Genomic DNA, 24,649 nt, shown 5'->3' with positions numbered 1-24,649 from the left:
TGAGCGAGCCAACTGCCCTGAACCTCGCTCATGAAATGCCATCCAGAGCCAGCGAGACTCCCGCACAGGGAAGAGCCCACCAGACAAGGCCAGCAGGGGGTCTCACGCTTGAGCAGGAACAGCGCCCCCCCGTGGGGCGTGCCGAACCCTCCCTGACCTCCTGACTCAGGGGGTACAGCCTGAGCTGCGTTCCTAACAAGCCCCCCGGGGAGGCGGACACTATGCTTGGGACCCCACGGAGGTTCAACATCTGGTGTGGCCCCGAGGGCCGACGCCACAGCCCGCTGTGCTCTCCCCTCCAGAAGCCTCCCACCCCGCCTGGACGGGCCTGCCTCCTACAGGGCCATCCCCTCCTGGGGCGCCAGGCGCAGCCCTTCCCCTCCCATCACAGGTGACTGGACCCCAGACCGTGGCTACCTTCTCCCTCTAGACGTCGGCCGGGAGGTGAGGAAGCCTGCGTGACTGCCTCCTGCCAGGGGAGGAAACAGAGACGCAGCCAGGGTCTTCTTCCTCAGAGCAAGACACGGAGGTGGGAGCTTCTCCAGGGCTCTTCCCCGGGACACCCCTCACTCCTCCTAGGGAGCCCATGTGTCCCTTGGGCCCAAACACTCCCTAGGACATGCCAGAACCACCTGTCTGTCCTCAGGGTGTCTGTGCGCCCTAGGACATGTCAGACTGGCCGTGAGAGCCTCACGCTGAACCGGTGTCACCCTGCGAGTAACAGACGGTATTTACAAAGCTCTGGGCTCCTCTGTCCTCGGGTGGACAGAACACCCTGCACCCCTGCCTTCATGCCTGGGGGGTGGGGGAGATGCACAGAGGCCCCTCCCTCCATCCCTGCACCCCTGCCTTCATGCCAGGGAGGGGGGGAGACGCACAGAGGCCTCTCCCTCCATCCCTGCACCCCGGCCAGGCTGGGTGCGCAGGGGGGCCATCTGACCAGTAGGAGGACACACCAAGGAGTCAAACTGCACCCGTGTTTCCACACACGGGGCCAAGCCGAGAACCCTCAGGCCAGGCAGGGCCCTGAAACAGGGTAACTACTGCTTTCCACCCGCCCCTTAACACGAAAGCCATCGGCTGTGATTTTCTTTTCTTTTCTTTTGAGGAAACCACAGTTCCAGGCACAAATTCTGACCTGTGGAATCCAGGCAGTCAGAGCAGGTGGTATGCACCTGCCACCGCCCCCAGGTGATCGCGCTGGTCGGGGCAGCCCTGGGCTGGGGGACGTGGCAGAGGCGGACCAGGAGGTAAAGAGCCTAGTCCCAGGACAGCCAGCCCACGGGCAGCATCACCGCACACATGGGCACACTAGGTTCTAGAACCTTCCTCCACGATGTACCCTGGACCTCTTTCCCCCATCTACATCATTAGTGAGGGTTGCAGCTGGCCCAACACATGAACGTTCCCCAACACAGAAGCTACAAGCCCATCTGTGGAAGAGTCCTCACTTCTGACGGCTTCTCTTCATACGCAGGTTCCAGCCTCAGGATAAACTCCTGGAAGGAATCTGCTGTTCAAAGGGCAGTTCTCAGGGTTGATGCGCTGCCCTTGGAAAAGACCCTCGAAGAGTGGTCATCACCCCCTCGTCACCAACACTGGGGGGTATCATTTTATATATTTTTTTAAAGATTTTATTTATTTATTCAACAGAGAGATAGAAGGAAGTGTCTTCTGTCCCACCGCCGCAGCGGGGGTGGGGGCGGGGGCATCAGTGCCATTAGTTCCTGTTTATGATCTCTGCTGAGTATTTTTTATTTTTATTTTTATTTTTTTTAAAGATTTTATTTATTTATTTGACAGAGATAGAGACAGCCAGCGAGAGAGGGAACACAAGCAGGGGGAGTGGGAGAGGAAGAAGCAGGCTCATAGCAGAGGAGCCTGATGTGGGGCTCGATCCCATAACGCCGGGATCACGCCCTGAGCTGAAGGCAGACGCTTAACCGCTGTGCCACTCAGGCGCCCCTGGGGGGTATCATTTTAAAGATGATCTAGCAGGGCTCTGAGGAATTACAGCTGGTAGGGGGGAGAATTCATGCCCGAAGTCGCAGCCCTGCCCCCCAGGACCTTAGAACCGACCATTTTTGGGGACACGGCCTTTGCAGATGGGACTGAGGTAAAATAATAAACGTGCACATGGGAAAATTCTCCACATCGCTCACCATCGGGGAACCGCACATCAAACCCACAGCGAGACCCCACTCACACCACCAGGATGGCCACCATCAAAACCCAAGCAACAGCACTGGTAAGAGTGTGGAGGAAACAGACCCCCTGTGCACCTGCGTCGGCGGGCACGCGAAATGGTGCCGCTGCCATGGGTGACAGCACGCGGTTCCTCCGGAAAATACACCCGCATCGACCGTAGGAGCCGCGGTCTCGCCTGCGCGCACCCCCGGCAGGCGCACAGAAGGATCTCCGAGGCGTTCATGGCAGCCAAGAAGCCGGAGCAGCCAAGGGTCCACGGACTGATACGCGGATAAAGAAAACGTGGCCTACGCACACTACGGAACGCTACTCAGCCCTAGAAGGAGGGAATCCAGACGCGTGCCAGGACCCGGGTGAACACTCGGGACACTACGGAGAACGGCCAACACGGGAAGTTAGCTACTGTACAATTCCACCTACAGGAGGTACTTAAGTTAACACCCAGGACGGAAAGTAGGACGGTGGGTGCCAGGGCTGGAGGGGAGTGGTTAACGGAGCAGGGGATTTTATGAGAACAGCTTTCTGGACGCGGACGGTGGAAACGGCTGCACGATGCTCTGTATTTAATACCAGCGAACTGTATGCTTGAAAATGGTGAAAACGGTAAGTTCTGTGTGGTCTTTGACCACAATAAGTAGAAGGCTGTTAGTCGGGCCCTAACCCAGTCGTTCCGTAAGAAGGGGGGAGGGGAGAAAGCAGGGGTGTGGGCACAGGGGCACACCCGTATGAAGAGGCGGTGAGGGGGGGCCACCTGCTCCCCAGCAGAGCGGCCTGAGAAGAGCCCAACCTGCTGGGACCTCGATCTGGGACCTCCAGCCTCCAGACTGGGACCCAACAAAGGGCGACTGGTTAGGCCTCCCAGTCTGATATCCGGTTATGACAGCCCAGCAAACCCGTATAAAAACCAGGCTGCTGAGGACACATACATGTTCCGTCCTGCCCGACGCAGAAAGAAAAGTCGCTGGAGAAGCACAAGCAGAAGGTCAAACCTGGGGGACCCCCAGCAGAGAGGAGCTGGACAATGACTTCTAGGAGGAAGTCCCTGCTCTGAACAGAGACCCTGCCCGCGTTCCCAGGCAATCCAGGGACTGGCTGCTAGAATTACCGCAGCCTGGCTGGAAGGGGGCGTTCCTCTGAAGGGGCTGAATCGGGCCAGTCAGCTGTTTGGTATCTTACTTTAATAAACGAACAGCCAAGGGGCACCCGCGTGGCTCAGGTGGTTAAGGGTCTGACTTTGGCTCCAGTCAGCACCTTGGGGTTCTGGGATGGAGCCCCAGAGTAGGCTAGTCTCTCTCCCTCTGCCCCTCCTCCCGCTTGTGCTCACACTCAAATATTAGAAAAAAAATAGCCAAGGGCCATCAGACATCTGGAGAAAGCCTCCAACAGGAAGAAAGACCCAAACACACAAATAGATGTGGGGGGGGCAGGAATTGGAGAGAATCACAAAAAAATGCAGAGTACGGAAGACATCAGGAAGCCCAGGAATTAAATCCATCAAGAGAGAAGATCCTGTGTCCGCAAAGTGCAAACAAATGCAGTAAAAAAAGGAGAAGTCAGAGACAAAGAACGAGCTCCTGGAAATTAAAAGCATGGTGGCTAAAATAAGAATTTTGTTAAGTGACTTGGAAGATAAATTTAAGAAAACCAGAAAATGGAACAAAAAGAAAAGGTGGGCAAAGTAGTGAGAAACAGTGAGAAGAAAGTCAGAGTCGAGCATGAGTCAGCGGGGGCCCCAAGTCTGTACAGTAGGAGTTCCGGAAAATTACCAAAGGCGTACGACAGGAAAGCGACCCCGCACCCAAGGGCCCAGGCTGGACGGGCTCACAGACGCCAGCACGATGAAGGAAAGGACTCCCACTAACACTCGGCATTGTGGTGTTCCAGACCCCCCCCCCCCGCCCCGCCACCCAGGAATAAAGATCCCAAACACTTCAGGGGGCTGGGGGCAACTGCACATGAAGGACGAGCATCAGAACGGTTCAGGCCTTCTTTGCAGCAGTGAAACCTAGCCGTCAGGGGCAGCTGCCCCCTACCCGCCCTCCCCACCGGCCGCAAGTTCTGGATGATGTCAGCCTAGAATTCTGAACACGACCGATTTATCAGCAAAGCCACTAAAACTATCTTTCAGGCACTCTTCGTTACAAAGCTACTGCAGGATGTACGCCAGCAAAGTGAGGGAGTAAACCATGAAAAAGCAAGAGGTGGGGAGGTTCCACGTGCAGGAGAGGCGTAGGGGAGGTCCAAGCAGAGGGAGAGCGGGGACAGACGTGGGACTCCTGGAGACAATGAAGGGAAACCTAGAGAATGTGTATTACACAGAACCTGTGTGTATGTACGGATAAACGGGTGGAGAATCTGGCGGGTGTGTTCACGTGAAAAGCCACACGGAGACGTATCTTACGGAGCCTTTGGAAGGCGGGGGAAGAACGAGGGATTTAAAAGCTACGCAGTTGAAAACAGGCAGCAATCAGGAGGTTCAGCTGGGCGTGAGGACGCGCCGGGAATCAGCCACGGCTGGGCGTCCCCGTAAGCGCTCGCCTTGCAGTTACTACGGAAAGTTCTTCACGGAGCGCATGGAGCAAGTCCACACGTGATGGCAAGAGCGTAAACACAACAGTAAGTGCACAGAGTTAGTGGCTCAAAGTTCTGGGCAGGGGGAGGCCTGCGGCATTTGTTTGGGGCCCTAATGGACACCTGCCGCTCCGGGCACACGTTATCTCGATGAAGGTCAAAAACACTTTGAGGGGGGCAGGGAGGGGAGGAACGGTTGCAAGAAGATTCAGCACCAGTCATCGTGTCCTCACCGTTCTGGCTGTGGAAGCCCAGGTTCCGGCAGGATTCAGACCTCGTGGGGGTACAGACCGAGGCCCCGCTCCCTGCAGAGGTCGCCGGCCTACAGAGTGAGTGCTCGGCCTGGGTACTGAGCAGGCTGGTAGGGCAAGCTGGAGAGAGGGGGCCGAGCCCCACTCAGGTCAGCAGTCTCCTTGGGACGGAGGTGTCAGGCAGAAGACAGACCAAGGAGGTCACAGGCAGCGTCAACAGGGAACAGTCACTCTGGCTGTGAGAGCGGGACACGAGCCAGGAAGCACCCTGGGGTCCACAGGGGGCAGAGCAAAATCAGAGGCCATCGGAAAGCAGCAAGCACAGCCGCCACGTTCACCCTCGCCCCGCCCAGCGGAGACAGGACCCAGGTGCGGGCAGCGCGGGCACGAGGAGCCACCCGGTGGGTGGACCGTGGAGGGGGCACACCTGATTGTGCTGGGGGCATGAAGGCCAGGGACTAGGCTCGAGACCGGCGTCTCCCGTCCTCAGTGTGCAGTCCACGGCAGGTGTCCACAGTGCCCCTTTTACTCCCCACACCCGTCCATCATGGGAAGAGCTTTTTTTTTTAATTTTAATTTTAATTTTTTTAAAGAGCAGTTTCAGGTTTACAGAAAGGTTGAGTGGGAAGCACAGACTTTCTGAAATCCCCCCTGCACACACGCCGTTTTGGTACCTTGCATTAGTGCAATGCATTTGCTCCAGTCACTGGGCCAATGTCACTGCACTCAAGGAAGTCCATGGACAACAGCAGGAATCCCGCGCAGGGCTGGACGTTCTGTGGGTTTGGACAAACGTGCATGCACCCTACAGAATTATCCCTCTGCCTGACAAGTCCTATGCTCTGCCTGTTCCTCGCTCCCCCCAACCCCAGGCAGCCACAGACCCTTTCACTGTCCCCGGAGCACTGCCCTGTCCGCTGTCCCAGAGGCGGGATGTGCGCGGTGAAGCCTTCCAGGCTGGCCTCGTGTGCACGGCGCCCAGCCCCCGCGGCGGCTGTGCACCGTCCTGTGGCCATTGCCCCCCGGGGACGGGCAGTGTCACTGCCTCCGCAGCTTGGCAATTATGAATACAGGGAAAGTGCTTTTTCACAGAAGGACACAAAAACCTCCTCTCAGAATTCACACTGTTGTTCCAAGTCGGGGACCCTGGTCGTCACTAAGACGTCCCTCAACGTGTTGCCTGCTCGATGTTGAGGCACCTGGAGAATGCTGCTGGGTAGTCTGGCAGTCAGGAACCACAACCACAGTGTCTGAAGGACACAGTCTGCTGCTGCCTGCCCAGCAATCATGATGGCGTGCCATGTGTGGTCATTCCACAAGGGCCCACGGGCATTCAGAGAGACGAGGGCACTTTTCCAAGGCCACACAGCAGGGAGAGCGGGGAGCTCCGACTCTCCCTGCTTGGCTGTCCCCAGAGCTGGCAGGAACCTCTGCAGGCTCCTTGTAGGGGGAGGCCCACCCTCGGTGAGGTCAGCTGGTTGGTGCACGGCCAGGGCAAGTCTGAAATAGTGGCGGGTCTGCGGACCCCAGCCAGGGGTCCCCATGTCATTCCTTCCAAGCCACACTCCCCAGGAAGACCGAGTCTGCTCACCTCGTCACCCTGACCTCACAGAGGAGGGTGGAGGCGCCTTTCCCCGCCAACAGGAACAGCACAGCCCACACTGCCCAGTGGCTTCTCCCGCTGGGTGCCCAGAGTCTGCTGGCCAAACTCCCCACATGGAGGACGCGGCTGAGCTAGGACCCTAACCAGGTGTACCTGATAGGCACCCAGGCCCGTGTTTGGACAATTATCTCCCCTACCCCCTGAAAGACAAGGGAGAAGTCAGCAACCAGGCGTGCAGGCTCCAGTTCCAACCATGCACGTCCCCCCAGGCCTCCCCTGCAGGTGGGCTGGCCCTCAGGTGACCCTCCAGGTGACCAATGCCACTCAGGGTCAAGAACCCAAGTTCTCCCATGAGAAGCTCCTGGAGAGCTTTGGAAACTGGTCACGGACACTTGGTCTGCCCAGACGCACAGACCCGAGGGGTCTGGGAGGAGGCTGGGCAGGAGAGAACTGAACAGCTCTGAAGATGTTCCTGTTTCCCCATCACCTTCTTGTTTACAGACTGTCCTCTGAGAACCAAGGATCTTGTTGCTGAAAAGTCACCAGCCAGTCAAGCTTCCATCCTGCCTCCAGACAGCAGCCTCCGCTGCTCCCTCTCCTGGGACGTCTCCATCCTGTGTCGCTTCTCACGGTCGGGCCATCACACACACCAAAGCCGCACCAGGACCGCTGCTGAGCTCCCAGCCTTGGGCCCCAGGGGCCATACCAAGACAAGAGTCACAGCGTGGCTTGTGGGCCATCATCCCGGGAAGACACACACCCACACCCACAGCAGGCACAAGGGTTCCAAGCCCCTCAAGGCCGTCTCTAAGCCCCTGTGAGACCTCCACAGACCCGTTTCCCAAATCCGGTCCAGAGGACCTGGGGCAGGTGGTGTCTGCATGGGGCTTCCAGTTCCAAGGTGCAGGACTCCCACGAGGCCACTTGGATGCAAGTCTAGCTCCACCATCAACCTTGAGGCTAGGTGAGTTACTGACCCTCAGTTTCCACATCCATAAAATGGGGACAATGGTACCTAATCCACAGGATAGCAGCAAGACAGGGACTGAACATGGGAACCTAGGAGGACTTGGGCAGAGAGTGAGGGATGGAGCCCTGTGTGTTCTTCAATCCACTGAGGGCCCCACCTCCCAGCTACAGCCCCACGGAGGCCGTCCTCCCCTTGCCTGCCACAGACCCACGGAGCCCCCCGCCTGCTACGGCCCCACGGAGGCCCCCCCTGCCTGTCACGGCCCTACGGAAGCCCCCCTTGTGTCTGCCACGGCCCCCCCGTGTCTGCCATCTCCTCAGGGGGGTCCCCGAGAACTCTGTCATCTTTATGTGGGTCCCCCAGCGTCCGCTATCTCAGAGGAAGACAGACTGATCAGAGGTCGGGGCTGGCTTGTACATCAATGTCATTTCCTTTCCCGTGATCTCTCCCATAGAGAGTGGGATCATGGTCACTGCTCAGCTATGCAGTTTCCTCTAGGCCCCTGCCCACGCCCTAAGCCTCTGTTTTCTGCAGCGTGGGAGAAGACCCCTACTCTAAATACCTGACCACTGTTTGGGAAGAGCCTGTGTTGTGCTGGGGTAGAGAACATGCAGAGAACCCCTTGGATCTGAGATTTAGAGGGACAGAGACACACGACGGGAACACCACCGGTAGGACGAGGACGAGAGCAGGGTTTCGGGTGGAGGCAGAGGGGCGGGACTGTGGTGGGGACTGCATGAGGGGGGAGACACTGCATGCTCCTCGCGCCTGGCACGACCACCATCTCCGGCCCTGTTAGGGTTTCCTCCAAACACTGACTTTGCCACGTCCAGGAATAAATCCATCCCCCCTGCCCAGGGGGTGCTGGTAAGGACTTCTGAGCTTCCAGAAGATTCTATTTATAAAAATAAGCTGAGTGGAAATGTACAGTGGTGCAGACACTTTGGGAAACAGTCTGGCAGTTCCTCCAACAATTACACCCAGAGTCACCATATGACCCGGCGATTCCAAGCTGAGGTGCACCCCTGAGAGAAAAGAAAATGCCCGTCCCACAAACCCCCACACACGAATGTTCACAGCACTGCGATTCGAACAGCCAAAGGTGGAAACAGCCCAGATGGCCGTCAACGGATGACTGGGTGAGCCAGATGTGGTCCGTCCACGCCCTGGAACACGGGCCAGTCGTACGGAGGAGCAGAGCTCTGGCACGTGTAACCGTATAGATGGACCGAGAAGACGGGAGGGGGGCTCCATGTGTGAACAGGCAACGTCCAGGACAGGCAAACCCAGGACAGAGAGAAGAGTCGGTGGTTGCCTCTCTCTCTCCCTCTCTCAAATAAATAAAATCTTAAAAAAAAAAAAAGAAGAAGAAAAAGAATCGGTGGTTGCCAAGGGGAGGGGGGAGCTAGGGAGAGGACAGCTAGGTACGGGGTTTCTCTTTGAGGCCATGAAAGGCCCTACAGCCGATGGTGGTGATGTCTGCACAACTCTGAACACACCAGGAGTCGCTGAATTGTGCCCTTGGAGGGGGTGTGGTGTGTGCTGGGTGAACCTGGAGACTAAAAGGATTAAAGCCTTGGGTTAGTAGGGCCCCAGTCTGCAGCCCCAGCAGAAAGGCCACGCTGCAGGGTGGCTCCAGCCTTCCTGGGGACGGAGACATCACTGCCAGATAACAGCCCTCCACCATCCCCGTTTATGGGCTTGCTGGGGAGGGGGCGCTCCTGCTCGGCCGGCCAGGGGGCCCCACGGCCTGTGCAGTGGAGGGTGCCCGGGTCAGGACTCCCCATGAGACACAGAGGTGGACAGTTCAATTTCAGACATGAGACCTGCTCCCAAAGGATGAGAGGGGAGCAGAGGCCCCCAGCCTGGGGTGTGCAGACTCCCAGGGGGTCCAAGGATGGAAATGGGGGTTGTGGAGAAAGAACTTACATCCTTATTTTCACTACCCTCTCCTTGACGTGTAGACAGGCAGCAAACCCCAGTGGCCAGTCACCAAAGCTGAGATTTTGTCAGCGATAGAAATGGCACGCCCCAGGGAGAGTGGCTGCAAACTCCTGGGGTAGCATTACCCCCAGGCCTGCCCCCTGTAGCAGGGCCCAATGGCTCAGGACAAACCTCATCCCCACCCTGCTGGATGCCAAGGGTGGGCCAGGCCAAGGACATGCAGGGCTCCGGTCCCCGCCTGCCCTTGCAGCCCCAGGGATGCCAGCTCCAAGTTTGGGCCTGTCTCTCTCCATCTGTCTTTCTCCCCGTCTTTCCCTCTCCCTGTCTCTCCTTCTCTGTGTCTCCCTCTCCATCTCTATCTCTCCATCTCTGTGTCTCTCCTCTCTGTCCCTGTCTCTCTCTGTCTCTCCATCTCTGTCTCTTCCCTCTCTCCCTGCCATCTCTCCCTCTCTCTGTCTCCCTCTCTGCCTTGCTCCCTCTCCTGCTCTCTCCCGCCTTCCCCCCCTCCCCCTCTGTCTCTCCACTACCCTCCCCTGGCCGGCACACTCCTGCCCTCCCCTCCCCCTGCTCAGGCCTCCAGGTAGCAGGACATGCTGCTCTTGTGGACACTTCATGGTCACTGTCGCCAGGGCCACCTCCAGTCCCAAGAGAACTCTGACCTCTGCTATATTCCTGCCGCATTCTCTCGGGGATCCACAATTAATTTTCTCCAGATCGGGCTCTGCACTGCAGACACAGCCACTCAGCCCCCACACTGTCCGGGGGGTGTGGGGCACCGGAGTCCAGGGAGGCTCCAGGCCAGGCTGCAGGCCGGGACCTTCGTCCCCAGGGGTTTACAGTCAGGTTGGTTCTGTGCAGACCCAAAGGGTTGGGCTGCGGCCTCCACGGCGGCCTCAGGGACGGCCTGACCCCTGAACACAGCCCTTGAGTCTGGCAGAGACACAGCCACGCTGGCTCGCTGTGCTCCCTGGCCTGGCCCTGCTCCCTCTGCCTATGCACTTAAAAACACTCCTCCTGGAGCATCTGTGACCTGCCCAGCCTGCCCAGCCTCCCTCCACCCTCCTCCGGAGCTCGTGAGACAGTCCCTCCCCTGCAGGCTTTCTCACACCTGGCCGGTCTCACTGTGAGCCCTGGGCCAGCTTCCTCCATCCCGTCAGCAGTAAAAGGGGAGCTATGTAACAGGTGCATGGACACGGTCCCCTCAGCCAGTCCCACAGGACCATAGTGCCCCGGGGGGTGGCTCACTGCCAGGCACACAGCACTCCATAAATACCTATGTGGGTCCTAACAACCCTGCGGACACCATGGCTTTCTGCCTCTGCTGGTAGAGCAGACCCTAAGTGCCGCCCTTCAAAGCCCCCACTGTGGGGGCTGGGCAGCATCGCCTGACCTCCTTGCCAGGCCGTGGTCCTGATTCCATCAAGTCAACATTGCCTGAGCCCCTACTGTGTGCCTGGCACTGCGCTCTGTACTCTGCAGGCAAGAGAAAGGCACCAAGCATATTTCAAGGAATCCACCGTCCAATGGGGGAGGCAGTAGGCACACAGGAATCCGGGGGGCGGTCAGGGGTCAGGCATTGACCGTCAAGTCACCGTGCTACCTACAGTGTACTTTAAAAATTTACAACTCAACAAGCAAAAAACCCAATTTTAAAGTGGGCAAGGGCCCGAACAGACATGTCTCCAAAGACATGAGCGTGGCCCACGGACACGTGGACAGACGTCCATCGCCAGTCCTCAGGGAGATGCACATCCACACCACAAGAGAAGCCATGTCACGCCCTCGAGCACGGCTGGACAGGAAGGACGACAGCAGCAGGTGTTGGCGAGGACGTGGAAGGGCCAGACCCCGCAGCAGCACTGGCAAGAGCACAGGACGGGCCAGCAGCCGTCGAGTACCGCACGGCGGCCTGTCGGACCCGGCCATCGCCACCCCACNTGCCACCCCACCCGGGTGTCTTCCTGTACCCAGAAACTGCACGTCCACACACAATCTTACCCAGGTGTGGTCACAACCACACCATTCAGACCAGCCCGGAGGCGGAGCCCCCCAAACGTCCCCCAATGGATGAACCGATAAGCAAAACGTGNCGCCACCCCACCCGGGTGTCTGCCTGTACCCAGAAACTGCACATCCACACACAATCTTACCCACAATCTTGTGGTCACAGCCGCACCATTCAGACCAGCCCGGAGGCGGAGCCCCCCAAACGTCCCCCAATGGATGAACCGATAAGCAAAACGTGTTCTCGCCACGCCGCTGGATGTTACTCGGTCTGAAAACGGAATCGCGTGGTGGCACAGGCTACGGCCTGGGGGCGTCCGTGGATGAACTTGGAGAGCCTCGCGCTGAGGGAGAGGCCAGCCACAGAGGCCTCCTTGTGGGCCCCCGTCCACACCACGTGTGCAGGGCCAGCTGCTCCAGAGACAGACAGCAGGCCGGGGGGTGCCCCGGTGGGACTTACGGCATGAGGGGTTTCTTTCCTGGGGAGACACACATTCTGAAATTGGGGGGTGGCGACATACTAAACATGGCCAGATCATACACGTCAAAAGGCAAACTTTACAATGTCACCTACAGCTGCACAAAGATGGCACGGGAACCGCGGCACAGCGCTATGTCTGTGCGCGATGGGTGCCGGCGTGGTTGCCGGCGCGGGACAGGAAGCACAGGCGGGGAGCCAGGCACCGTGCAGAGCAGCGGCCCTCACCCACCACCGCTATCCCTAACGGGTTACAGTAACAGCACGATGTCCTAGCGGCTCGTGGAGCCTCCGCGTGCAGCCGGCACACACGCAGAAACCTTTGCCTGCGGGACAGCCCCACGGGCGCTCGGGACCTACGTCGTGTGATTCCCTCGCTGCTGGAATCCGAAACTCCCAAGTCACCCTATTCCCCAACCGCGGTTTCGCGTCGGTGAAATGGTGCAGCTGTGTGGACCTGCCTCATGGGTAGAGGGACAATAAGGTGGCCTCACGGAGGAGAAGGGGAACACGGGGCTCAGTGCCCATCCGTCTCTGTCCCTGCTGTGCTCCCCCGCCCCCCAGCACCCGGGAGCACCCTCCCCCTCGGCCGGCCTGACTGCATCCTCCGCCCCATCGTCCCTCCCTCTCCTGCCCGATTCTGAGCCCCGGGGCTTCTCCCCTTCAGTGCTACTCCCTCCTGACTTCATGCCACCTCCCAGTGGATGGTGCCCCAGCTAGATCAGATGCACACCTCCCTGAACCCTCCACCCTTACCTGGCTGCATGCAATCTCTCACACCACACACCCACCCCGCCCTCAGAGTCCCCTCTGTCTGAACAAGGAGGCCCACCCCGTCCTGGGCTCTGCCCACCTGCTCGGCCCACCTCCAAACCCTCAGGGCTCTGTGTCTCCCCGACCCACTGCCCCCACCCAGACCTAGGCTATCACCTCCCCTCCCCTGGACACAAGCGCCCTCCCAGGGGTCCCCAGCTCCCACTCTGGCCCCCATTTCCTTCCCCGCCTAGCAGCCAGCGTGATTACCCAAACACAACCACACAGACAGCAAGAGTCCAGCAGCTGCGCTCCTAGACATCTACCCCAGAGACATGAAGGCTCACGTTCCCCTAAGAGCTTCTCCGCAAAAGTCTGCGGCGGCTGTATTCCTCGCGGCCCCAGACCCCCTCAGCTATGCACGGTTACACAAGCTGTGGTCCACGCACACACACACCCCCAGGACCCTGGTCAGCAGAGAAAAGGAATGAAGTGTGGGTGCACACACGACCTAGGTGCGTCTCCAGAGAACCACAGGGAATGAAAAAAGCCAGTCCCGAAAGGTTGCATACCGTACAATCCCATGTATAGAACATTCTGGAAATGAGAAAATGCCAGGAGGGAGAGCGGCTGAGTGGGTGTCAGGTATGGGAGAGAGGAGGGTGTGGCTCTGAAAGGCGGCTGGGGGTCCTTGATGATGAAACACTCTGTGTCCCCGCGGACATCCTGGCCGCAACGCTGTGCGGTCCTTACGTCAGGTGTTACCTTTGGGGAGACCAGGTGGAGGGCACCAGGGATGCCTCCGCTATTCTCACAACCGTGTGTAAGTCTACAATCATCTCAAAATTAAAACTTAATTACAAAAGCATGAACAGCAGCCAGGGAGGCTCCTCCGCTGGACCCCTTCAGCACCCTTCCCTCCGGGGGCCTGGGAGCTGTGCGCAGACCTCCCACCCCCTCACCCTCTCCATCTGCATCTTGAACGAGCCATACCTGTTCCGGCCTCCTTGGAGCCTCTGCACGCCCCTTCTCCTGCTCTCCATGCGGCTGCTACTCTTACCCTCCAGCTCTCCGTGGGCTTACCATCCACGCGTCAGCCAACCAGGATTTCTGGAGCTCCCCCCACCGCGGGGCCCCAGTGACGAACCCACCATTCCCAGTCTCTGCCCCCCCAGAGCTCCAGTCCACAGCCCAGGGACCTCCACAGGAGCACGTGTGCACAGAGGCCACGGAGGCGCTCTGGCGGTCTGGCACACACACCATCCTCATGGAAAGGCATTCACCTTTTGCCTTTTCTACCCGAGAGATACCCACAGACAGCCAGGCCTTTGAACTCACCGGGAAGCAAGCAGACAGCTGGGGGGGGGGTGTGCACAGAAAGGTCGTGCACGGAAGTTGGCTGCACAGTCCCCTGGTGGGCAGTGGGGTGCCAGCTCACGGCCCCTCAGCTTAGCTCCTACAACCAGCCTCCGAGAAAGCCTGCACTGGTTTGCCATGCATGCCTTCCAAGGAGGGCCCCAGCTGGTACCCCCAGGAGGGCCCTCGGGGCCTCCCTTATACCTAAAACCCTCCCCACTGGAAATCCCTCCTGGGCTCCCTACAGTGAGACCACCCGTCTGCCACCTTCAGGGGTCTCCTCTTCTCCCCTTCATTGTCCTCACCCAAGGCAAAGGCCGACAGGGAGGGACAGGTGCGTTTCAGGTGTGGTCCTCAGGACCCACCCCAGATGGCCCCAGATGTGTGCCCTCTGCTAGAGTCCCTCCTGGGGAGCCTGTCCCAGGAGTCCAGGGCCGGAGGTCTGGAGCAGACCACTAGCTGTTGAGACCCTGAGCCAGCACCCCCACTTCCTTGGCCTCCCTGGGCCTCAGTTTCCCCCTCCAGAATGGGGGAATCATGCTTTCCTCCCAGGCAGACTGAATGAAAGAAGGTGCAGGCAGCTCCCAGCTCATGGCCAGATGCTCGCTGAGACTCAAGTCTCGTTGAACTGGTGGGAGGGCGCAGGATGAAGAAGTTTTGAGGGTCAAATGGGGCCTGGAGAGGCAGACCGTGACTCCTGCAGGAGCAGTTGTGGGCCCTGGGGCCTCGGAGCGAGGAGGGGTGTGTTCACGGGAGAGGAGGCGGGGAAGGCCAGCCCGGCCCGCCCCAGTCCTTGATCTGGACTCTCGGGCTACAGGCGCCCACTGGCCTGGCCCTCCTGCCGTTTCCCTCTTGCTGTACTGATGACCGCGTCTGGGCCCCATGGAGAATGAGAGGTTTCCCATCCTGGGGTCCATGGACAAGTCCCGGGGAGGCTGCGAACCCCGACAAGTACCCACAAAATGCCACGTGTGTGCAGGGACCCGCATGTGTCCTGGGAGAGGGCCCTCGTCTTCCCCACACTCTCGGAGGAGTCTGGGAAAACCCATGAGTTAATGCATTGTTGAGCGAAGGGCCACGGAAACCCTGGCTTCAGAAGACAGGGCTCCCTCCCCTGCCTCTGTGTTACTGTTAGACCGTGGGCACCTCCCTGGTCATCAGCTTCCTCAACTGTCGAGCAAGGGGGTGGCCAAGACGACTACCCCACCAGGAGGCGCCCCCACCGGCACGACAGACAGCTCTAGGCCAGCCCCACTGCCCAGTGGCCCCGTGGCCTCACCAAGCCGCCCCACGCTGTGAGTGCAGGCCTCATACGTGGGACCGCATGCCTCACCTCAAAGCGCGGCTTTAATTAAGGACTAAAAGGAATAAGGTCTACGGTAAAGTGCACAGGCCAGTACTTGGAACGAAGCAGACGTCCAAATGTCCTTCTTTCAAAGAAATCTCCGTGGCTTTGGGATTCTAGGTAACCATGTCTGTTTGGCAACTGGGGTCCGTAAGACACGGTAGTATCCTCGTCCTGACCCCAGGGCCCTCACACAGACACAGGGTATTGTAGGTGCAATGAATTAAAGATCCTGAGACGTCGTCCCGGATTTTGGTAGGGCCCTAAATCCGGGGACGGGCGCCCGGTCAGGAAGGAGGAGGAGAAGGCAGAGGCGAGCGGGGCCGCGCACACAAGGCAGTTCTTGCTGGAGCATCGGCCATGCTTGAAAATCTGCAAGTTTATCTGATTTTTTTTAATGAAACACAACGTCTTCTTCAGGAGCCACTTGACCAGCGTTTGGAGAACCGTCCAGAGCAGCGGCTCCAGCTCTGTCGGCTTTTATCGCGGACCCAGGCCAGGAGGCCACCCTCCCAGACCTTGCCGGAAGCCCAGCCTGGTCTCCGCTGCTGCTCTCCCTGTGACGCCTGGACGAGGAGCCCTCTGCCTCAGTGGTACGTTAGGGTCACTAGCAGTTTTCAAAGAATCCCAACGCCCAGACCGCACCCGACCCCCTCAGTCAGCGTCGCTGGGTGGGGCCCGGGCATCAGCATTTTCCAAAGCACCCAGATGACTCCACGTGCAGCTAAGACTGGGACTAGTGTGCTAGGTCCTACACTCGAGCCACCTGGACATCTTGCAAACATGGGCTTCTGACCCCGGAGCCCCCTGGGCTGGGGGTGGGGGGTGATGCTAAGATGCTGCGTCTCTAACGGTCTCCCCGGCGACCACCCTCAGGGGCTCTGCTGCGCAGCTAGGGTTAAGAAGCAGCAGCCCACGCAGCCACTCTGGAAAACAGTACGGAGGTGTCTCAAAAAGTGAAAACCAGAGCGACCCTACGACCCAACAACTGCACTACTGGGTGTTTACCCCAAAGGATACAAAAATGCAGATTCAAGGTGACACCTGCACCCCCATGTTTATAGCAGCATTATCAACAACAGCCAAACTATGAAAAGAGCCCAGATGTCCATTGACAGAGGAGAGGATAAAGAAGATGTGGTGCATATAGATAATGGAATACTACTCAGTCATCAAAAATGAAATCTTGCCATTTGCAACAACGTAGAGGGAACTAGAGGGTATCATGCTGAGTGAGATAAGTTAGTCAGAGAAAGACAAAGACCATATGATCTCACTCATGTGGAATTTAAGAAATAAAGCAGATGAACGTAGGCGAAGGAAGGGAAAAAATAAGAGGAAATCAGAGGGGGGCAAATCGTAAGAGACTGGCAGGGAGTGGGCTGGGGGGATGGGGTCACGGGGTGATGGGCATTAAGGAGGGCATGTGATGGGATGAGCACTGGGTGTCACATGCAGCTGATGAACCTCTGAACTCTACCTCTGAAACTAATAACACACCACATGTTAATTAATTGAATGTAAAGAAAAAAGCAGCCTAGAGCTACACTTCTAAAGGTGGGGTCCCCGGACCAGCAGCAGGAGCACCAACTGAAACGTGTTAGAAACGCACATTATCAGGTAGGATCTCAGGCCAGAAATTCAGGGGTGGGGCCAGCAAATCTGCTTTCGGCACATTCCTGGTGATTCTGACATGCAGTCAAGTTTGCAAAGCGCTGGCCTCGAGGAATGAGGGCCATAGGCCCAACCCCTGCCCCCAGCAGCACAGAGGACCCTGGGTTCTTTCCGAGGCCGAATCACGTCATCCTGCATCTTGGACATGGCTGCAAACACACCGACTGCATACCTCGCGCTAGCAACTGAATGTCTGTGTCCTCCAGGTTCACAGGTTAGAAATGAGAGGCTGTCAGGAGGTGGCACCACTGGGGGAGGGTGATGAGGGTGGGTTCCTGAAGAATGGGATTAGTGCCTGATAAAGGAGACCTGGAGCGCTCCTCTGGCTCTTTCCCCACGTGAGGACACAGGGAGGTCGGCAGTCTGCACCCCAGAAGCAAGCCCTCATCAAACACACAGCTGCCCACCTCTTGGTCTTGAACTCCCGGCCTCCAGAGCTGTGAGAGAGTCTCCCCAGTCTATAGGATTCTCTGACAGCAGCTGGAACGGACGAGGGCACAGTAGGCTCAGCAACTACTTCCAGGTCGCACTGAGCTTTTGTGTCTTTCCCCTCGAACATAGTAGGGACTCAGGAAATGCATCTCAGCGACTGGAAGAGTCCAGCCAAGGCAACCGTAGCAGCAAAGAAAGTTAGAAATCGGGTAGAGGAAAGGCCGCTTGTTTTTCTGCGTCTTTCCCAGTGCTTTGCCACGAACTCGCTAAACAGTGCTCCTGCCATGTCCTCTGGCCACGACTGCGCCACGCCCTCGGGACATCAGCACACCATCAGAACGGATTCTCTTTATTCTACGCCATCCGTAGAGAGTTTCACTCACAGGAAACAACGGTAGAGCCTCTTACAAGCAAGAACAGAGCCAGGAGCAAAGCAAAACCCATCCGGGGACCTATAACCAGGATGCTTTTAGGGAACAGTGAGCGAGGCTGACCCACCGGCAGGAGAGTCTCAGGGAAAGCTTTCCTTTTAGCTCTCAAAGCCCAGTTGTAGGGGCTTGCGATGAGGTGGACGCATGGCGTGATGGTGTCAGGCACTGCCTTCATTCATTCCGCAAACAGCACGCCGGCACCGCCGCTCTCGCTGCACACCAGGCACTGACCGCCATAGACCCACCCCTCCCTGCGCGAAGCTTACACTCCAACAGAACCTTCTGTGATGGGGGACACGTTCTATCTCTGCACCGTCCCCAAGTCCCACATGCCTATCGAGCACTTGAAATGTGGCTAGTGAGATGCAAACTCTGAATATCTACATTTTATTTCCATGTAATTAATTCAAATTGGAATGGCCACATGTGGCCAGCAGCCACAGGGTGGGTCTACATGAGGAACCCACAGTTGCTGATTCAAGGGGAAGGTGGCACGGTATTCTCTCATTGGCTGGTACAGACAAGATCATTCCTTTGCCTGCCTCTGGCGTGCACGGACGGCCCTTGCATGCCCCGCGAGCACAAAGGCGCACACACCCTGAGACAGAAGTAGCTTCAGGCTCAGAGCAACTAGTACAAGTCTTACCAAAGACCCCACTCCAGACCCGCCCCACGAGCCAGGAGATGCTCTCAGGTCACCAGCAGACACCTGGAGGTCCCCAACATGACAGTATCAGGGTGCAAACAGCAAACGCCCCAGGGGCGGTGTTTCTCGGAGTATGGAACCCACGCAAGGACAGGGAGGGCGGGGGCGGGAAAGCTTCTCGTGGCCGAGGGTGCTGGACGGGTCAGGGCCAGGGGGTCCCTGGCCGGGAGGGTCAGTTTGGAGGCCTGGCTGGAAGAGATGGTCCGGAGAGAAAGAGAGCGAAGCCTGGGCTCAGAGTGTGCGGCGCTCTCCACGGTGCTGAAGAGACCAGCAGTTCCTCTGTCCTAAATGAAGACACAGAGGGTCCAAGAGAACCCCTGGTCGGACTCACAGAGCCTGTCTGAGGCAAAGCCAGGACCCTGGGTGGCACTCACATCACCCACCGCGTGCCTCGCACGACCCAGGAGACTATAAATTGGGGGAGTGGCTAATCTAAGAGGGGGCGACCACTGTGGGAAACCCAAACCAACATCGCCCCCTCCAGAGCCCAGAAATCCACGTATCCTGTTGTCATCGAAGGACACTGCTAGATACACGGCTCTCAGCTCAGAGACGACAGCCACCACTTATCCTTAGAGTTGTGCGGGCCTGGGGACAAGCGAGGAGGAAGGGGAGCCTCGAGGAACAGCGCCAGAGGCTCCCGGCCTTCCCCCAGCAGCGGCCACCACCCTTTGTCTTCCCAGCCGTGCCCCCTCCTCCCTCGGTCAGCTGGGCTCACTGTCACCACCAGCCAGGGCTCCTTGCTAAGTCCGCGGCTGGCGGAGCGGCTATTTCCGGAGGGTGCTGACCCCCATCTACTCCCCAGCATACTGTAGCCTTCCTTTCCAAAGCACCCACACCGCTCCGGGGCTGCGCTGGGTGAGGGGAGCGGGCACTAACACTTCTTTCTCAGCTATTATTGGCAACAAAGAACTAGTTATTTGCTTTTTCTTCCTCCTTTCACCTCCCGGAGCCTTTCCTCTTGCCAAAGTGTCTGAACCACAATATCTGAGGAGATGCTTTTATCTCCAGGGGCGGAGTGCTGCTTTTGTTTCTGGAATGAATTCCCGTTGGCCTACGTTGTCCGGAGCCCATGTGCATGGACCAGCTTCCTCCCTAACCTGGGCGTTTGATTTTTTGTTTTTAAAGTTTGCTTTCAGGTATTCACGGTCTAGTATCAAAACCACGCCCTGTGGTCATTTCCTTGGCTTGGATGAGGGCTTCTTCCCCCTGGAAAGGGGCATGAACTGCATGAACATGTGTTTAAAGTGGAAACAAAGCATCCCGCTCCCTCGGTAATCTGAGCCCTCCTGGAAGGCTGGCACTCTCCCTTCACAGGGATCCCTTCTCGCTTCTCAGGAGGGATTTGGAGGGTACACGTGGCTGTGTTTTGGGGGACGGGGTGGAAACGTCTCTGGGTGCCAGGTGTATTGTGTGTGCGCGTGTGTGCACAGGCGCAGAGGGCCTGGAATTTTGACTGTGGGCGTGTGTGATTTGTGTGGGTCGAGGGATCCGGGCCAGTGAACGGAATCTGCATTTGAAGGGGGAGGCCTGGTGTGTGAGATGACTCATATCTTTCAGGCTGTGGGAGGGTTTATTTGTGGGGGTAACTCTGGTCCGAGGGGTGCTGTGTGCATGGCTCCAGGAGGAAATATTTACCTGTGCAGCCAAGCGCAGGGGTCCAGCGAGTGGTGAAGGGGACATGCGTGCCCGGACGGGGCTGGAGGAAACACCTGGGAGTGCACCTTGCCTTTGCCTACAACTCCAGGCTGCCACACCCAGAGAAGAGGTGCGGAGGAAGAGGAAGGAATGGGGAGGCAGTTTTGCACAAGGGAGTTTAGAGAAGGTGTTCCACACAAAAGCAGAGGCTCTGGAATTGCTGTCCCGAGAGCGAATCCTGGTGCTGCCCAGCACCCCCAGCCAGGTCATCTGCCCTCCCTGAGCCTCTCTGCTTCCCAGTGTGGGAGATGGGAGGAACGAGAAAACCAGCCCCGAAGAGGTACAGGGATTAGGGGCTAGAATTCATGCAAACACTTGCACCATGCCTGGCACACGGGAAGTGTTTAATACTGCCATTTATTATCATTATTACCATGATCACAGCTGGCTATCAGTCCCAGTAATGATCCCCATAAGTGGCATTCAATGCACGTGTCATGTGAGAACAGAATAGTGGTAAGTGATAATGAAAGCTTACTATAATCCTAGCATAGCCGTGCACGCACCTCAATTAATTCCCACCTACTTTACAGATATTATCAGGCCTTCATACAGATGAAGAGACAGAAGCTCAGAGAAGTTAAGTAACTTGCCCAAGGTCACAAAGCCTAATGGTTGCAACTCCACGGCATGTGCTCCTCCCACCCTGCACCCCCAGGGCCTCACCATCTCCACGGGGTCCCCTGGCAGACTGATCGACTGACTGGCCAACTGACCGTGGAAGTCACTGGGCTCACTTCGCTAGAAAATGCCTGCCTTGCGCTTGGGGGAGAATGAACCTGGAGGAGAAGGAGTTGGCAGAAGTGGCCCCAGTTGAAATGGAGTCCATACCAATTCCAGCCAAATGCAGAATACATTTGCCGTTTGTGCATTATTCATGAAAATCGCTGTTTCCCAAAGTCAGCACTGGGAGCTGTGCTGATGCCTGCCCAACCTTCCCGTCCCTCGTGCAAAGGAAAAGTCGGACTGGAGTCAGGACCATGAACTCCTTAAGGCTCCGCCTGCCCTCCCCAAAGCCTGAGCCACCACGCCCACCCACTGCCTGGGGAGAGGGCATCCAGACCCACAGCGACAACACCCCGCTTGGGTTCTGCTTGCCTGACGGACTGCTGGAGGGCACACCGTCTCTACAGTCACTTCCTTCCAGATGAGAAGCAAGGGCCATGTTGCAGAAAAGTGGCCCCAGACAACTGGCCTGATTATCCCAATTTTCCATCATACCATATCAAGAACCAGAAGGGAGCAGTCAGCCCTGGCACCCTACGCCTGTAAGCTTACCCTGGTTGGCCTACAGGTGGTGTGATGTGCGGAGTGGGGGCTCCACTCTAGACAAGTCAAGGTTCCAACCACGACTCTGTGACCACGGGCTGGGGGCTCAGGCCTGTTCCATGGGCTCCTGGGTCTCTCTGGCCTCATCTGTTAACTGGACATGAGCCCCTCCTCTCCACCATGGGAGGACCCAAGTGGGCAACGTAGAGGAAGGTGCTTTAGGGAGAGAACCCTACATAGGCAATTGGATGGGGGACAGAGACCCAAGAACATTGATCCATTGAAGGAAGCAATTCTCACAGCAACATATCAGACCCTAAACTCATGGCCAGCCACAGAATCAGAGCCTCACTTCCCCCGGTAAGCACAAAGGAAATTACTACCCTTCCCTCTGAAATGGAAGCTCTCTGAGGACAACGACTTTTGCTTGCTTTGCTCACTGCTGTTTCCCCAGAGTCCAGAGCACCTGCTCATAGCAGGTATCTGTTGCACGAAGGACAGATTTCTGCAGGCCACCCAAGATGTCTGGGGAAGGTGGGCAGCCTGGAGGGCTAGACCTCACTCTTAGATATTCTGGGGAGTTCCACAGACACAGGGGCCTGGGTCCTCTCCTCCCCAGGCTCCCATGTGAGGCCGCAACGCTGCTTTCTTGGCTCAGGCACAGCTGGGAGCACCTCTGGAGGGACAGATCCGCAGAGCAGCATGGCCAGAGCCCCCAGGGTGACAACGACCCTTGGGCTCCCAAAGAGCCCAGCTGGGAGCGCCAGGCTGCTGAGCCACCCACCAGAGCCACCCACATCTGTGGCCCGAGCCTCGCCGTGCGCGCACACACACACACTTCGCACATGCACACACACGGCCTAAAACCCAGAGAGGCCTGTCTGCTCAGTCCAGCCCCTGCACCCCAGGGTCAGGGATGCTCTCCAACCTGCTCCATGAAAACAACAAGAGCACAGAAGAGGCCGCCTGGGACGAGGCTGGGCACGGCTTTGACAGGCAGGAGCATTATATAATTAACTGCCCCCCACGCCTCCTCCCCTTTGAGTAATAATGAACCCTGCCTCTCAGTTGCATAAGCCAAAATAATAATTACTCTCCAGCCTTCCATCAGTCCTGGATGTGCCCGGGGAGCAGGTGTTCAGTGCCTGCTTCAGGAGACGTGAAGGCAGCAAGCAGGCAGGGAGAAGACCACACATACGTTCACGATTTCTGTGCCCAGCAGAAGCACACAGGTCATTGCCGTGCCCCAAGCCTTCCCCAGGCATCCATGCCTGAGAAATTACCCAGAGGGAAGCATGGAGCCACTTCTGAGGATGAGCTCCCAGATGAGGGAAGGGGGCATCTGGAGAGCAGGCTTGTTTGGGGTCTGGCTTCCAGGAACAGTAAATGCTCCATGCCTCCCCACTGCACAGAGGAGTGGACATGGGAGTGTCCGGGACAAGGGGGCAGCTGCAAAGCTGGCCAGGGCTCCGTGCACAGAAACCATCTTGCGGCCAGGCCAGGCAGGCAGGCAGGCTCAGCCCTGGATGTGTTGGCATGCTGGAATGAAGGCACAGAGCATTCCCTAAACTACCGGTGAAAATGATTCAGCCACTGGAAGGCAAGATTCCTGGGCTCTCGCTAAACAGATGGGCCTCCTCCCCCCTCCCTCCAGCAGCCTCTCTGGCTGCGCTAGCCCGCGTCCAACCACCTAGAAGTTTATTGCCGTGTTGTGTTGCTTCGGGTTTGTGTCCCTCTCCCAATCGCTCCCTTTCCATCGGCTTGGGTTGATCAGGACTGAGCGAGGCCCTTCTGCACCGCAGGAAAACAAGGAGCAGAGCTGGGGCCTGACTCCTGGAGGCCCGGCACCAAAGGAGCTCTACCAACAAGGGCAAGGGGCTGTCTCCCAGCTCCCCTCTGCCCTTGATGGGTCCCAGATGAGGCCCAGGGCCCAGGGCCTGGGGCCCAGTCTGGCCTTTCCAGCAGGTCTCTGGCCTGTGCCTGGATCATGCACTGACACTCTGCTCAGCCCCGGGGCTCTGGGCCTGGCTCTGCTCCTGGAAAGCCCCCAACACCCTTCAGCTGGCACAGGGGTGCTGTCTCCCACTAGGCAGTGGGGCAACCTGTAGCCAGGGCAACTGTAGCCTCCAGGAAGCCCCAGGAAATGCCCTAGGTGCACACGGCCCCACTGGAGGGAGAAGCTCAACTTCCCCAGAGGTAAACAGAAGAGGCAAGAAAAGAAGGTCCCTCGTCCGCCCAGCCCCCGGCCCGGCCATCCGGGTGGCACCTACCTCCATCTGAGTACGTCTCCGTGCCATAGCCGTCCTGCAGCCCGTTGCTCCAGGTGCCTTCATACTTGGCCCCGTTGCCCGTGCACTCCCGCACCCCGTAGCGCCCCTTAAATCCGTGCGTCCACTCGCCCTTGTACACCCACTTCCCCTTGCTCTCCAGGCCGATGCCGTGGCGCTTGCCCTGCGCCCAAGTGCCCTGGTACGTGTTGCCGCTGGGCCAGGTGTAGACGCCCAGAACCTCGAAGCCGTGGCTCCACGAGCCGGTGTATTCGCCTTGGCCCTTGGGGCCGGTGCAGACGCCATGGCCGTGCGCCTTGCCGTCCTCCCAGCCTCCACAGTAGGACCCTCCATCGTCAAAATTAAACCTACCCCCACTGGACATGCATGTAACTCGGTTTGCAAATCCCGCAAACGGTGAAAAAAAAAAACAACCAAGGCGATCAACAAACCGGATTCTTGGTTGGCTGGCTGGCTGGTTTTGTTTTGCTTTTTTTTTAAAGGAAGAATGGAGAAAGCAAAAAACACAGCGAGCAGATCCTGGGCGGCGGGCGGCCGCGGCGCCGGCTTCGGCGGAATTTAAGTCAATTGGGGGCGATTATTCCTTTTCGAGCTGCGCCGCGGAGCCTGACCAGCGTCTCGCGCTCCCGCTGGAGACAGGACCGGAGGGGAGGAGGGAGGGGGAGGGG

At 58.0% G+C, this 24,649-nt stretch overlaps 1 protein-coding gene across 1 annotated transcript in view; it reads right to left on the bottom strand.

The window, feature by feature from the left end:
* The window catches only part of JPH3 (junctophilin 3), a 76,248-nt gene extending 51,643 nt beyond the window's left edge, over positions 1-24,605 (bottom strand). Inside the window, exon 1 of the mRNA XM_002913378.4 lies at positions 23,964-24,605. Coding sequence (XP_002913424.1) covers positions 23,964-24,345 — 382 coding nt within the window. The 5' untranslated portion in view covers positions 24,346-24,605. The remainder of the gene's footprint in view (positions 1-23,963) is intronic.
* Positions 24,606-24,649: the final 44 nt, after the last annotated feature.

This window comes from Ailuropoda melanoleuca, chromosome 12 (assembly GCF_002007445.2).
Source record: "Ailuropoda melanoleuca isolate Jingjing chromosome 12, ASM200744v2, whole genome shotgun sequence".
In the NCBI taxonomy this organism is placed as follows: domain Eukaryota; kingdom Metazoa; phylum Chordata; class Mammalia; order Carnivora; family Ursidae; genus Ailuropoda; species Ailuropoda melanoleuca.
The sequence above is the reverse complement of the archived record's forward strand: the minus strand, read 5'-3'. Positions and strand labels throughout refer to the sequence as shown.